Source organism: Chlorocebus sabaeus, chromosome 11, assembly GCF_047675955.1.
Source record: "Chlorocebus sabaeus isolate Y175 chromosome 11, mChlSab1.0.hap1, whole genome shotgun sequence".
In the NCBI taxonomy this organism is placed as follows: domain Eukaryota; kingdom Metazoa; phylum Chordata; class Mammalia; order Primates; family Cercopithecidae; genus Chlorocebus; species Chlorocebus sabaeus.
The window spans coordinates 16774739-16790540 of record NC_132914.1 but is presented as its reverse complement, the minus strand read 5'-3'; the positions used below and the strand labels follow the sequence as shown (position 1 = coordinate 16790540).

General features: G+C 40.2%; 1 protein-coding gene across 1 annotated transcript in view; it reads right to left on the bottom strand.

The window, feature by feature from the left end:
- Positions 1-15802, bottom strand: part of DERA (deoxyribose-phosphate aldolase) — a 127179-nt gene that overhangs the window by 61014 nt on the left and 50363 nt on the right. Inside the window, exon 6 of the mRNA XM_007967774.3 lies at positions 3822-3950. Coding sequence (XP_007965965.1) covers positions 3822-3950 — 129 coding nt within the window. The remainder of the gene's footprint in view (positions 1-3821; positions 3951-15802) is intronic.

Sequence of the window (15802 nt, the reverse complement as noted above, 5' to 3'; positions counted from 1 at the left end):
AAGAAGAAATCAGAGACAGAGAAAGAGAGAGATAGAAGTGGTAAAGAAAAAACAGTGGACCCTACTCCTTTAAAAGCCACGGTAAATTTAAAACCTATAATTGATAATTGAAGGTCTTCTCTGTAACCCTATAACACTCCAATACCACCTTGTTGTCAGTGTAAACAAGAGTGTAGCCCAAAAGCACTGAGGCCACTGACAGCCCATAGCCTTCCTACCAAAAATCCTTAACCCAGCAGGTTTCCTAACACGGGATCTAAATCATAATTAATTACCATACAAAGGTCCGACCAGATCTAGAAGGAACTCCCTTCAGGACAGGACAATAGATGGTTCTTCCCAGGCAATTAAGGGAAAAAGACACAGTGAGTATTCAGTAAGTGATAAGGAAACTCTTGTAGAAGCAGTTAGTAAAATTGCCTAATAACTGGTCTGCTCAAACCTGCGAGGAGTTTGCACTCAGCCAAATCTTAAAGTACTTACAGAATCAGGAAGGAGTCATCTATACCAATTCTAAGTTAATATGAACTGAACGAGGTTTCATTAATAGCAAAGAAAAATTAAAATCCCAAACTTACAAGGTTTTCAACTAACGTAAAGTTTGCTAAAAGTTAACAGTGTAACATGTATTATCCTACTACCACACACTCTCAAAGGATTTCTCAGACAGTTTGCAAGAAATAACAAAATCTATCCTTACTCTACAATCCCAAATAGACTCTTTGGCAGCAGTGACTCTCCAAAATCGCCGAGGCCTAGACCTCTTCACCGCTGAGAAAGGAGGATTCTGCACCTTCTTAGGGGAAGAGTGTTGTTTTTACACTAACCAGTCGGGGATAGTACGAGGTACCACCCGACATTTAAAGCAAAAGGCTTCTGAAATCAGACAACGCCTTTCAAACTCTTACACCAACTTCTGGAGTTGGGCGACATGGCTTCTCCCCTTTCTAGGTCCTGTGACAGTCATTTGCTATTACTCACCTTTGGGCCCTTTATTTTTAACCTCCTTGTCAAATTTGTTTCCTCTAGAATCAAGGCCATCAAACTACAGTCTTAAAAATGGAATCCCAAATGAGCTCAACTAACAACTTCTACCAAGGACCCCTGAACTGACCCGCTGGCCCTTTCACTGGCCTAAGGAGTTCTCCTCTGGAGGACACTACAATTTCAGGGCCCCTTCTTTGCCCCTATCCAGCAGGAAGTAGCTAGAGCAGTCATCGGCCAATTCCCAACAGCAGTTGGGGTATCCTGTTTAGAGGGGGAGAAGTGAAGCCAGCTGGACTTCCTGGGTCGAGTGGGGACTTGGAGAACATTTCTGTCTAGCTAAAGGATTGTAAATGCACAAATCAGTGCTCTGTAAAAACACACCAATCAGCAGGACATAGGTGGGGACAAATAAGGGAACAAAAGCTTGGAACCCCAGCCAGCAGCGGCAACCAGCTCGGGTCCCCTTACACACTGTGGAAGCTTTGTTCTTTTGTTCTTTGCAATAAATCTTGCTGCTGCTCACTCTTTGCATCTGCACCAGCTTTATGAGCTGTAACACTCACCGTGAGGGTCTGTGGCTTCATTCCTGAAGTCAGCAAGACCACGAACCCACCAGGAGGAGAAAACAACTCTGGACGCGCCACCTGTACGAGCTGTAACACTCACTGCGAAGGTCTGTGGCTTCACTCCTGAAGTCAGCGAGACCACGAACCCACTGGGAGGAACAAACAACTCCAGATGCACCAACTTTAAGAGCTGTAACATTCACTGCAAAGGTCTGCAGCTTCACTCCTGAAGTCAGCGAGACCACAAACCCACCAAAGGAAGAAACTCCAGATACACCTGAACATCTGAAGGAACAAACTCTGGACACACCGTCTTTAAGAGCTGTAACACTCACCGCAAGGGTCCACGACTTCATTCTTGAAGTCAGCTAAACCAAGAACCCACTGGAGGGAATAAATTCCGGACACGAGTAGTAGGTGCTGTGGGTAGGACAGAGTTGGCTGACCTCCAGAATGAATACACTTTCATTGTGACCAGGATAACAGCTGGGGTAACAGATATCACAAGATTGGCTCCGATGTGATCCTGAGGAGTATCTCAGCTTCATGAGTACAACCAACAGTGTGGCTACCACAAAGCATGTACTATAAGTGGCTGCTGTTATTCGTCTCCAAACTTTTACTTTGTTACCCGGGCTAACAATCACTTGTGCTGGCAAGGAGCATAAAAGGCGGGGGGTTACCTGCACACCAGGTAGCCTCCAAGGGGCTTTTCCCACGTTCCTAAGAGGCACAGTGAGTCTTCTACTATGAATCTTTGAAATGCCAGCATCACTGATGAACAACTGTTCAAAGTGTTCCATCCCTTCTCATCCTTAGGTTTTTCTGAGATTTTGCTCTCAGACGACAAGTGCAGATATTTTCTAGATACAGCTGCTGTGACCAGACCAACAACACCACTGATGACTAGTAGGCTGATTTTCAGTAGAGTTCCAAGGAATGATCTGCTAGGCCTGACAGAGCACTCGAGAAGTACCTAAGAGTATGGCTGGCCCAGATTCAAGACCAGAGAAACCAGGTATCTTCCTCCAAATATAGGGCTCCTAGAAGGACACCTAGAAATTCAACACTCAATCACAATGTCATGTGATAAGTTATATGACAGGGCTTTTAACTGAATGCTGTGGGGACACACAGAGGAGATAATGAGCCAAACAGTAGGGGGAGAAGCAGTATCAGGGGAAATAATTCCTGAAAAAGGTGGTACCTGTGCAGAACCCAAAGATGTTGAGTTATTTGGGCAAAAGGCATTCCAGGCAGGAGGCAGACACAGAACGTACAAAGACTCAAAAGGCTGGATGGCACCATCTGCAGAGAACTGCAAGTAATTCTACATGGCTAGAGAACATGGTGTGATGGGAAAATGAGATGGCAGAGGCACAGCCGCGGTCTTAGGAAAGACCTTTTTAAAATAAGAATCTAGGAATGTACACTTTACCATGAAGAGGAAGGGAAACAACTGAAGGAATTTTAAGCAAGCAGTACCATAATAAAATTAGCATTAAAAAAAATTGTGGCGACAGTGTGGAGAACAGATTGGAGGGGAAGAAAAGTCAAGAAGACAGGGGAACAGCTGAAGTAATCCCTGTGGAGGAGGATGGTGGCCTAAGACAGCAGCACTTAGAATGGAGGGAAGATGTGTCAAACACAGTAAAGAGGTCTAGAGAGAACTCTCAAGGCTTATTCACTGATTTATGTGAGGTGAGAAAAAGAAAGAACCAAGCATGACTCCTAGGCTGCAAGCGTGGATGTCTAAATGGATAGACCTGCTGTTCAGAGATTAAGAATAAGTCAACTCATATTTGAAAGTATAAAAATCAATGATACTGCACTAAATTTTAAAACATTAACACAAACAAAGGCAGAGGTTGTCTCAGATAGTATGGATACATATCTCTGAGATAAATGAAAAGCTTAAATTCAGAGAGGAGTAAGTCAGAGTTAAAGAAATTCCTGTCTAACATATGTTGATGAGTGAATAATCAAAGAATAAAACAGAAGGCAATTCACTAACAAGAGAGCCATCTACTGCCTTATAAGCATAGTGCAGCAATGAAATGCCACAAAAAAAAAAAAAAAATGTGGAAGACAGCCAGGAGTTTTTGACCACTTCACACTGGACATGTTTTTACAAAATATCTGATTCCTCCCACAAAAAAATTTCAAGTGGTTAGCATGTTTAATAATAGCTAAATGCTTTCACTTACTTAAATTTCTCCTAAAAACATCAATTCAATAGAAAACATCATTTGAATACAAAACACTTACCTGCCATCATTGCTATCATACTGGCTTTATAGACATTAGTAAGAGATCCAAGCTCTCCTGTTGCTAATATAGTTTTCAGATGAGCCTCCCCACAGGCCTTGCGAAACTGACGAATCTCATCATACAGGGCTGGGAAAGAAAATAATTGAGGCAGTTACAAAGCAGGCAAGTGATAACATAACTTGGCAGCCGTTTAGAGCTGGTAGAACCCATTTCACATTTAGGAAACAAAACATTTGTCACTTTCTAAAAATCACCCCAATTTAACATTGCCTGGAGCATTCTGTTGCAGTTCACATCCTGTTACAAGGAATGCTTGGTTTGCTACCATGAAACCGTTTCTAAGCCCTGGCCTGAGGTCCAGAGATATAGAGCTTTTTAAATATCATAATGACATGCAAATTATAAATAATTTCTGTCTTGTCCATATGATGGTTGCTTCCAACAAAAAACAAATGTAGCTACTATACATACAGTGGTGTACCCCTTTGAAAAGTAATAAAATAAATCTTAGGTTCTTATTAATTCTTCCATTCACAAGTAACAGGTTCTTTGGTTGAAATACAAACCACACCTTTCTTGAGAGTTATGTTCATGACAATAAAGACACAGCAGCTTGCCCCACTGCCTGCCAGAGTATGTTTATATATCTGACTAAAAAGTGTTGAGCCTGGCCAGGTAGTGTTGGATGCATGTGCACAAAGCCATCTGTAGGGAGGCTCAGAGATGCTGCCTTGAATCTATTAACCCCTGAGCCCATGACCCCAGGACCACATCTGGCTTTGGAGGGTTCCACATTGTGCCCAGATTTATTTCATATTTCATATTTAAGGTAACATTTCATATGAAAGGTAATAGGATTTTAGTAAGCAAATTAGACCAAAATCATGGGTATTAAATCTTTAAAAAATGATTTAAGTCTTTTCAATGACACCAGTGGATTTTGGCTTTTACCCTGTATCAGGCCGGCCACTTTCATTTCTTGAACTCAGGCTACTGCCATGGTATCAGGACCAAGGCTTTTTCTTTCCTTTGTATTTGAGAATCTTTCATAGGAAGTAGTTTTATAAGCACATGGACTAAATCAAGCAGGAGGGAAACATTCATAATAAGGGTTGCGGTAAGCATTTCTTAAAGCTAAAATGAGAGTTCTATAATTCACAGGCTTACTAAAGTACATAAAAAAATGAAAAATTAGTCTCAAGTTACCAAACTCAGTTCAAACCACAAGAGTTGTAACAGCCAAATAAAACTTGCCTTCTCAGTCCTAGAAAACATGAACTTGAAGCTCAGAAGTGAAAAATGAAGAGAAATGAAAGCAAATATTCTATTCCAAGATGCTCAGTTAAGTTTAGAAAGTTTGTTACCACTGAGAGATGGTACCCACAGAAGGTTCTTCAATAAAGAACAGACTATTTTCACAGATCCTTAGTAACGCGCAGTTCGGAGTACTACGGATGATTGATCTGAGATGCCACACCACCTACCTTACCCTGCCCATCTACCTAACCTGGGAGAAAATCATCCTACTTATGCCTTCAGTGTGACAACCTGTGTAAGAATGTTAAAAGTAGTAATAGACAATGTAGCAAAAATGTATATATATTCTTTTAATTCAGAGAATGAATTGGATGGAATGACATTTCTTGAGTTATTGAACTAAAAAAAGAAACTTGTTCTCTAAGAACAAGTGACAAGGAAAATCTTCTGATCTAGAAATCCAAGAACACTAATCCAAGTTAACTTGTGATTTAATTAATGATTTTCTTCCACAAAACAGTGTTGTCATTAAAAGCTGGCTTTAGAGTCAGACAAATGTAGATTTAAAACCCAACTCCATCATTTCCTGTGGGACCTTCGGCAAGTTATTTCTCTCAGCATCCGCTCCATCCTTAAAGTGTCAATAATATCTACTTTACAGGGTTACTAGGAATAAGAGAGAGATATACAAAGTACTTTGCATACTGCCTGACATGTTATAAGCACTCAAAAAGTTTAATTATTAAGTTCAGAATTCTAGTAAAATGAATTTCCATTAAGCGTTGTGTTACGAAAGTCAAATCTTATTTCATAGCCTGACCCAGTTCCAGTAACCAAAGTTCTGTTGTATGGATTACTGCTCACAATCAGTGAGCCATCAGACAAGGCTTGAAAGTATTTTATTATAGCAGTTGTTAAAGTGAACTTGGGCCTGTAAAACAAATTCTTAAAACACTGATCGCAGCCATATTTGTGAACCAAAAAAATCATCCTTTTTCTAGAGTACTACCTTCTGATGCCAAGTGAATTTCTTGAAGTATAGTTAAAATTAACCAGGAAAACCAGAGGTATTTTATGATTCAGTCATTTGGAAGTTACGCTCTTTAATCCATGATCCAAACAGAATGAACCGAAAGTGCTCACTTACAACATAACTGGATTTACAAATATGCAGCCAATGCCTTCTCATTCGTTAACTGCCAATTTCTAAAATCATTTTACTGGCCTATTTTACACATAATAGGGTCAAGTTTTTCTGAGAAAATATCTTAATCTTTAAGGTTCAACAGGTGGAAAGTTGTCATTTCTTTGTTACCATTCTGCCCAAAATATACTAGAACAATTACATCAAAAGTTATACCAAATCTGGTCTTTTTAAAATGTGACCTGGGCTCTATCAAGTGATTGCTTCTACCCAGGCCTTTGAGTCTTACAGAGTGAGGCAAAGATGAAAGAATAGTTAGATATTTTCCTTATTAGTGTGGTATCAGCAATAGCAGGAGATCCAAAAGTCCAGTGTCCCAGGGGCCAGCCACCAGCCAACAGTGTGGTACCTGTGCTGGCCAGCAGGAGCAGCACCAGCTGTGGCCCTGGGACCAAGCTCTTCCTGTGGCACAATCTGACTGTGTCCTCTGCTCCTTATTCTCTCATGGTCCCGCTTTTTTTCCAAGCAAAGCTTCCTCCTTATTCAGTGAGCTGCTTTATGTCTTTCTAATATAATAAATCCCCTTTCAGCTTCACTTAATCAGAATTGGTTTTGTTCATCTTCAACTCATAAATATTTACTGAAGACGTATGGTATTGTAGACAATAATGTGGGTTCTCCTGAGTATACGGATTCACACCCCAACTCTACTACTAGTTTATTGTTTGATTTGGGTAAGTTACTTAACTCTAAACCTGTCCCACATTCATTTACAAAATGGGAATGATAGAAGTATGCACACCTCACGGAGTTATTCTGAGCATCAAACAGGTTAACATACATGAATAGATAAGGACAATATCCAGCACATAGTTCATGCTCAAGGAATGTCAGTTCCTGTTTTCAAAGTTGTTGGTGGCAGCAGTGATGGTGTTACTGTTATTACTCGGTGCTTATCAAGCTCAGATTACAGAGGGACTTACAAAAGCTGAGGACACCATGATCTATGTTCCTTAAAGAACATAAAACCTCTTTGGGCCCCTAAAAACACAGTCTGGGGAAAAAAATTTACTATATATCACCAACAAGCTTGTTTTTAAGCTAAGAACCCATGCTACATTGAATAGCAGACTCTTGACATAAGACAGTTTTTGCTACTTGCTACTTGTGTAAACATTTAGGAATTATTCAATTTCTCTAAGCCTAATTACTTAGGGAGGCTCGGTTTGCTCACATATTTTTGTGACGATTAAATAATACATGTGGCTAGAACAGAACCAGGCATTTAGTAGGCATTTAATCATTCAATACCAGCTTCCCACATTCTTTCTCATACACTTCCAAAAACCCAAAAATAACTATAATGAACAACAACAACAACAAAAAGCAAGCACTGTCCTAATACTTATGAAAGCACAACTAGAATTTGCCAATCTTACATATAAGAAAAAATAGACCACTTCACTCCAACACAAGCCATAGAAACCACAAAGAAGCATTATTAGTGTTTAGGTCATTTTGAGTACTTTGACAGCACCATGATAGACACCTTGGAAACTAGATGAATGACATATGCTAATTAAAGTGGCTTGATGGCTGAAATGTAACCCAGTCAATCTCAAATTATGTCCTTTAACAAACTCAGCTGGCACTTTCCTTTCAATATAAATGAGCCAAACAATGGAAAAATGAATGAGCAGGTTTTCCCCTATGTTCATAGGAAAGGACAATGGTGGGGTGTGGAGTTATTATAATTGCTGCTAGACCACACACGCAGAGGAAATTACAAGTGAAGTAATAAGTTCAACAGATGCCCTTTCCAAAAAATTTTGCATGAGGAATAACTATTCTAAAGGATAAGAAATCCCCTACGTTTTCAAAGCTTATTCCCTCAAAAATGCTCAGTGTTCTCCACACACCATTTAACCATTCCCTTGTGAGATAGTTCAGTTACCTTCATGTTTCCAATGTGAAAAGTAAGATGTGGGCCAGGCACAGTGGCTCACGCCTGTAATCCCAGCACTTTGGGAGACCAAGGCAGGTGGATCACCTGAGGTCAGGAGTTCGAGACCAGCCTGGCCAACCTGGTGAAACCCCTTCTCTACTAAAAAAGTACAAAAAATGAGCAGGGCGTGGTGGTGGACACCTATAATCCCAGTTACTAGAGAGGCTGAAGCAGGAGGATCGCTTGAACCCAGGAGACAGAGGTTGCAGTGAGCCAAGATTGCGCAATTGCACTCCAGCCTGGGCAACAAGAGCGAAACTCCATCTCAAAAGGAAAAGTGAGACATGGAGAGATGAATGACTTGCCCCAAATCTTACAGAAAGGACTCGTCATGCCTTCGTACGTGGAATAAAACTGTATTTCCTCAAAATTTTCTGCCTCTATTCCAGCACACATAACACACATGCATGCACAGGCACACTCACTGTCGTTACAACATATTCTCAGGGAAATACACTGCAGTGCTTCGAGCCACAGAGTCGTCAAAACTCAGAACCTAAAGGGATGTCAATTCCCTTCCAGTTCAAACTACTCACTTGACAGATGGGCATTATAACCCTAAGACCTGGTTTTCATTCTTCTAGGGTAAAAAAGCTGCATAAAATGAAAAGTTTCAAGGTAATTCAGAAACCTAAGATACTTAATTTTGTATAATACACTAAAAATGATCTATAAATTGCTCTTTTAGCTCCCCTGGATGGGAAGAAAACAAGGGTAGGGTGCTACAGTAGAGTTCGCATTTTTGAATCAGGACTTTTCAGCCCTTGCTTGGCCGCTGATTAGTTGTGTTACTTGGGAAGGTTACTGAACCTCTCCAAGATTCATTTTTCTCCTCAAGATTAGATAGGAGAGCTTTACTTTTACAGCTCAAACCCTTCTCAAATTCTGCCAATAAATATAAAAGTATTAAAATGGTTAGGAAGATAATCATTTTTCCTTCAGATCCACCTTTAATAATAAGCACATGTAAAATGATGGTAAACGTTGACTTACTCTAAAAGTTTAAGCTGTTATAACTAAAATGAAAGAGCCTCTTGTTGATTTAGAAAGATGATTCTGAACTCTGTCTTTGGGAGCTCTCAACCACAGACAAGAGGGAGCAGGGATTTTCTCAAGTCACATACTGCCAAGCAGGTGAAGAGAAACCTAGCCCTCATGTCACTGGGACCTAGAGAAATTCTTAGCTTGCATGTTGACACATCAGGGTGGAGGCAAGGTGAGGGGGACGTGCAGTCAGCTCTGGGGAAAGTGAAAGTCCTTACCAGCAAATTCTAGAATTACCTAGAAAATTAAAATTACCTAGAAAATTCTAGGGGTTGGGGAGGACTTGGTAAGTAGAGCCAGGAAGACAACCCGTAGGCTCTAGAGATTGTCAGATACAATGCAATTGATCAACTAGGCAAATATTGATCAAAAAGATGAATATACTGAAGAAAATGGATAATGGGAGCAAGATTTCTCACTGACAAGAAGAAGGGGTATAAATATGGAAGGGGAAAGTAAGAATAAACCATGCAATGCTAGAGTGTAATAGAGGTTATCGGTGTGAAGTTGTAAGTTCTAAGACAGATTTATAGACTGACATACAGATAAACAAATATAAATGAATGTGTGTTTCTATGTGTGTGCTGTGTATATGTGTACATTCATGTATTTACTAGATCTCTCTGATAAGAGGGCCTAGAAAAATAACATCCCAATAGCAATGAGTTATACCTAGCAGCCACATCTTGGTTTCTAAATACAATTAATCAATAAAAGGAAGAAGAGCTCCTTGGAGAAATGACTGATTCCAAAGCTGGAGCAGACAAAGTCAAAGATACACCTGAAACATCTATTACAAGAAAGCAAGGAAGTTCCTAAAGAATGATGGGAACATAAAAAGGATAGAGGAGCCAGTTTGAAGCAGCTCCTGAAACCGCCTTTGCAAAATTATGACTGAGACAGTAAAAGAGATCTAACCTAACTGACTCCATCTTGTTTCTCACCTTTAAGCTGTCCTTGGTCCTTCCTGGGCACAGGCTGAACTAACTTTGGGAGGAATTTAGTTGATAGTTCACAGTTTAAAACAAAGATAATAACAGCGCTTTCCCAAAACAAACCTCCTTCCTGCCTGGGGACTAGACTGCCTTTGTAGAACTAACAAGATTAGAAATTATGGCTTAAGAGTCATGCCGCTGGGGGCTGCAAGATTCCAACCCTCCCTAAACTGCTCCTAAGATCAGTGCTGGAGATATTTTGCAGGCCCTGCACTTGATGGATCAGCTGGCACCACCTAGATTGATAAACTGGCTCATTCGACCTTGTGGCCCCTACCCAGAAACTGAGCACAAGAGGACAGGTTCAATTCCCTAGGATTCCATCTCCTACCCAACCAATCAGCACTCCTGGATCACTGACAACCCACCAAGTTTCCTTAAAAACTTTGATCTCCAAACGCTCGGGGAGACTGACTTGAGTAAGAATAAAATTCTGGTCTGCCACACAGCTGACTCAGCGTGAATTACTCTTTCTCTACTGTAATTCCCTGTCTTGAGAAACTGGCTCTCTGTAGGCAGCAGGCAAGGTGAACCCAGTGAGCGGTTACACTCCCACTGGCCAAATCTGGGACTATCTGAGTATCAAAATAAGTAATGATGGTAAAGGATTATAACCAATTGAGTAAAAGAAGAATCAATGAGTTCTTACAAACAGGAAGGAAGGGAGGGAAGGAGAGAGACCAGTAAGGAGAGAGGGAAGAAGGGAGGGAGGGATGTCAATACCACATCTGGCTTTCTAAGGTTCCACATCATGCCCAGATTTGGTAATGCCAACTCATAAGTATAGAAGAAATGACAGAATTAGAAAATCAAAGTAATAGCTTAAAAATCATCAATGGATGCTAAAAGAGTGAATAAAAGTTAGATGAGGAAAAGGATATTAACATAGTCTCAAAATATCTTCATTCATAATCTGTATTAATTACTTATTAAAATGCAAAATACTTATTAATTTTACAATGGAGAAACTTGGCAGAAACCATCTTTGCCAAGTAAAAAAAGGAACATCATCAGTAATGGTACAAATTAACATCTTGTGACTCCTGAAATAATGCACTGAGAAGAACAGAGCAAAAGTTCCATGGTACGCCTGCCAAAAATGTATAACCTGAATCTAATTGTGAGAAAATACCAAACAAACCCAAATTGAGGTATATTTTACAAAAATAACAGGCCTGTAATCATCGAAGACAAGGAAAGACTGAGGACTGTTCTTAGTATTCTTAGGTTAAAGAATATTAAAGAAATATGAAACAACTGATCCTAGACCTCATAAACAACACTATTGGGACAATCTGTAAAATGTGAACAATCTGTAGAGTTAATGGCTGTACGGTTATCAATGTTAATTGCCTAATTTTGATACAGTACTGTGGCTTGGTACAAGAGTGTCCTTGTCCTTGTTTTCAGGAAACACACACTGAAGTATTTAAGGGTAACAAGTGAACAGGTCTGCAACTTATTCCCTAATGGTTCAGAAAAATATGTATGTAATACGTCATTTATATATGGATGTACACACATCACAGAGGAAATAAGTCAAAAAAAGTAAATGGGATAGCACTTTATAGCTGGGGAATCTCAGCAATAAAACTGTAGTCTTGTGTATCAATTTTACAACTTTTCTGTAAGTTTAAAATCATTCAAAAATAAAAGTTAAAAAATAATTTGATATGTTTGTTGTAATTTAGCATCCAGATATTTTTCTTACAGGAGGGCTTTTTAGACTATCAATCACTCTATGGCTTCTATAACTTTAAAAAGAAGTGATTATATATGGTACATATTATTCTGTAACATGCTTTTTTCCTTCAATATATCCCTGACATATTTCTATGTTAATAAATACAGGTCTATGGAGCTGTTATTAATGGCTGCACAATATTCCATCACATGGACATAAAAAATTTATTCAATCATTTTCCTACTATTGGATACTTAAGGTTCCAGATTTTTTGCTATTACAAGTAAGACTTCAGTAAATGTCCTCACAGTTAAATATTTGCAAACATCACGACCTTATTCTCCAGAGCCTTTACTATTTTTTCTGCTTACATATCCACATGTAATATATGTCTGTTGTTAAAACTTCAAACCTTATGAAAACTGGAAATTCTCTATTTAAAAAAAAAAAAAAAAAAAGCAATTCTTGCCATGTACTAGAAAAATAATTATTTGGTAGGCTATTATCAAAGGTGCCTGACAAATGAAAATGGAATTCCAATACCACAACTGCAAAGTAGTCAGAATAATGCAAAATTTAACAAAACACAGACACCAGAGAAGTGGCTGGCATAGTGATGTCCCATTAAAAACCTATTAATAAATGTTTTCACTTATAATGAGGTTTTCAGGGGTAGTGAAAGTGGGCGTGCTAGAAACCCAGGATATATTACATTGCAGATGCTTAATCAATATAGTGGCACAACTAGCAGAAGAGTTGTCTCCTGTTTGTCTCCCCACATCCCTCCTACTACCGGCACACTGAGAAGAAGTAGAAGTCATAACCTGACCTCTGCCTGTCGTTCCCAGCTGAAAAACAAGTGAGGCTGTGTCAGTGGAGTGCTCACTGACAGGACTCAGAGCACTCGGCCACACTCAGAAAGGCCTGTGTGCATCAGTGTGGATCCAAGGGCTGGAGAGGAGGCAAAGGGGTCAGACTGCATGTTTGAAACAGCATCCAAATCAGATTGACAACTGGCCCTACCTTCTGCCATGCTGTCCCCGCACGCCAGCAGAACTTGCATCTATAGCATTTTAGTTTTCTCTATTTAAGATGAACTTGCAAGTCCAGCACTAGATCGTGGAGTCCTGCGCCACTCTCCCACTGGTCCCTGAACGCAGATCCCTTCTCCTGAGAGTTGTGAGCAACTTTCCCCTGTCCCTGGTACTGACTGCAGTGGCTCCAGACCATGGCCCCGCTCCCCACACCTTGGCTTCACATTGCATACATCGTTCCCTCTCTGGGTGCACGCTAGGGGTCCCCGACTTCTGCCCTGTGCGTGAAATGCCCCGGGACACATCATGAGGCAGGAATTGGAGAAATTTTCCCTAGAGTATACATCATGCCCTGTCTGCAGGAGGTCAGTTCCTGCGACCTGCAAAACTTCCTGGGCAAGGAGGTGGTGGGCAACTGCATCCAGGAGCACATTAAGCAGCTGCATTGCAAGGGGGCCCTGTGGGACAGCCAGCTGGCTGGGCTGTGTGCAGCGTCTCCAAAGGGTGAACTGTGAGGTGACCAGTTCATGTAGACTGGGAGCAACAAGAAGGGCTGCAAGGCCATTAGCTTCCTCCTGTCCCTCATTGACAGGCTGGTCCTCTAGTGCAGGAGCCACTGGGAAAATACTGTGTGAAGGAGAGGTCCAAGGCAATGGTGGCTTGCTATCTTAAAAATGGAATAGGTTACATTCATCATGTGGACAACCCCAACAACAATGGCTGCTGCATCGCCTACATCCACTGTCTGAACAAGAATTGGGATACCAGGCTACACGGTAGGATCCTATGGCTATTTCCAGAGAAGAAATCGCTCATGGCAGATGTGGAGGCCATTTGTGAAAAACTCCTGTTCTGGTTAGACTGCAGGAACCCACATGAGGTGCTGTCTTCCTATGAGACCAGATGTGCTATACTGTTTGGTACTTTGATAATGAAGAAAGGACAGAAACCAAAAAGAAATTCAGGAATTTAATTAGGAAACATCTGCCCTCACTGAAGACTGACTGTACTCCGAAATCTGCTGGCCTTGTTCATTTTAGCAATGGTTCCTGAATTTTCTTTAAGAGTTGAGATCCGGCCAGGTACAGTGGCTCACGCCTATAATCCCAGCACTCTGGGAGGCCGAGGCGGGTGGATCACCTGAGGTCAGGAGTTCGAGACCAGCCTGGCCAACATGGAGAAACCCCATCTCTATTAAAAAAAAAACAAAAAATTAGCCAGGCGTGGTGGTGGACACTTGTAATTCCAGCTACCCTGGAGGCTGAGGAAGGAGAATCTCTTGAACCCGGGAGGCGGAGACTGCAGTGAGCCGAGATCGTGCCATTGCACTCCTGCCTGGGCAACAAGAACGAAACTCCATCTCAAGAAAAAAAAAGACTTGACATCTAAAGATGGCCTCTTCAGTGACGAAAAACTCCCCATCCCTGTCTTATGTGTGGGACTTTGTGTTTTCTTGACAAGACTCATGGACCTTCAGATGCTCTCTTTGCTGGATGAACTCATTTGCTATTCCACCTCCAGAAATTTCAGCAGACATCCCAGTTGGCCAGCAGTTTACCTGATAGATTTCATAACACTGGGTATCAAGACAAGAGCCTAGGAGCATAGGTGAGGAAAATAATCTTGTATTTTATGTATATTTCCTGATTTGAAAGGAGGTTTGGAAAAAAAAAAAAAAGAAAACCAATGGCAGATGCCACAGAAAGGCACCATGGAAGCCTTAACAACAGAAAACAAAAATTTGTGTCATCTGAACAATTTCCAGATGTTCTCAATATGGGGCTGTTGGGGTCTCTGGAGAATTATCACAACCTAATGACAACAGTATCACCTCTAGAAAGAGCTGCTGTCATAGTGATCAATCTGTAAATGTCCCATGGGGTGGACACTCGTTTTTCCAAGTCTTGCAACCTGGATTTTTTTTGCCTTGGCCCCATTTTGCTGAAAATAATGACTTTCTGAATAAAGATGGTAACACCATTTAGTCTCCATTTTCACTTCTTACCTGGAGAACCTAATCACCAGAAGCTAAAACTAGACATTAGGTTTTTTCGTGTTGCTTTGCTGGAATGGAATCTGAATTTAAATCAAAGGAAAAATATCTACTTGGTAATTTGGTGTCAACCTCTGATAACAACATGGAAAGAACTAGGTCTACAGATAAACAACCAACATGTATACATCTTGAACAATCTGAAAGGGAAGATGGAGTTGGAAATGTGGGTGCACCTGTTTTGTTTTGTTTTGTTTTTCAGTTTTTTTTAATGAGCTCATTCTTAACACTATTTTAAAAAATAGAATGGTGTATTTTTAAAAAGGACATGAAAAATTTAAAACTCTCAAAAAGCTAAAAACACTTATAAATAAATAAATAAAATTAACTTCCTTCTCTCTAGGGTCCACCTGAAAGGAAAGTATCTTCTCAATTTTGAAGCAACTGGCAATCTGCTTAGTATTCTGGAAAAGCACTGCTCCAGACAACAAAAACTCTGTTACTAAGACTTATATGTTTAAAATTATGATTTAAGTAAGAATCCAAGTGTTTAAAGACTGTTTCCTATCTAAAAGTCATAAAGTATATTTCCTTTTATATTTCCTGCTATTCAAAGGCACTTAAAAAATAATTGTTAACGAACATATCTAAGCAATTATTTTTTGAGTATCAGAAAGATGTTCAACACTGCACAAGAATGGCCTGAAAATAACTCTTAAGATAATTATATGTACAGTAAAACACTTAATATAAAATTGTACAGCCACCTTTTAAACTAAAGAAGTCACAAAATGTTCAAGAACAGTTTCATTCACCAAGGCA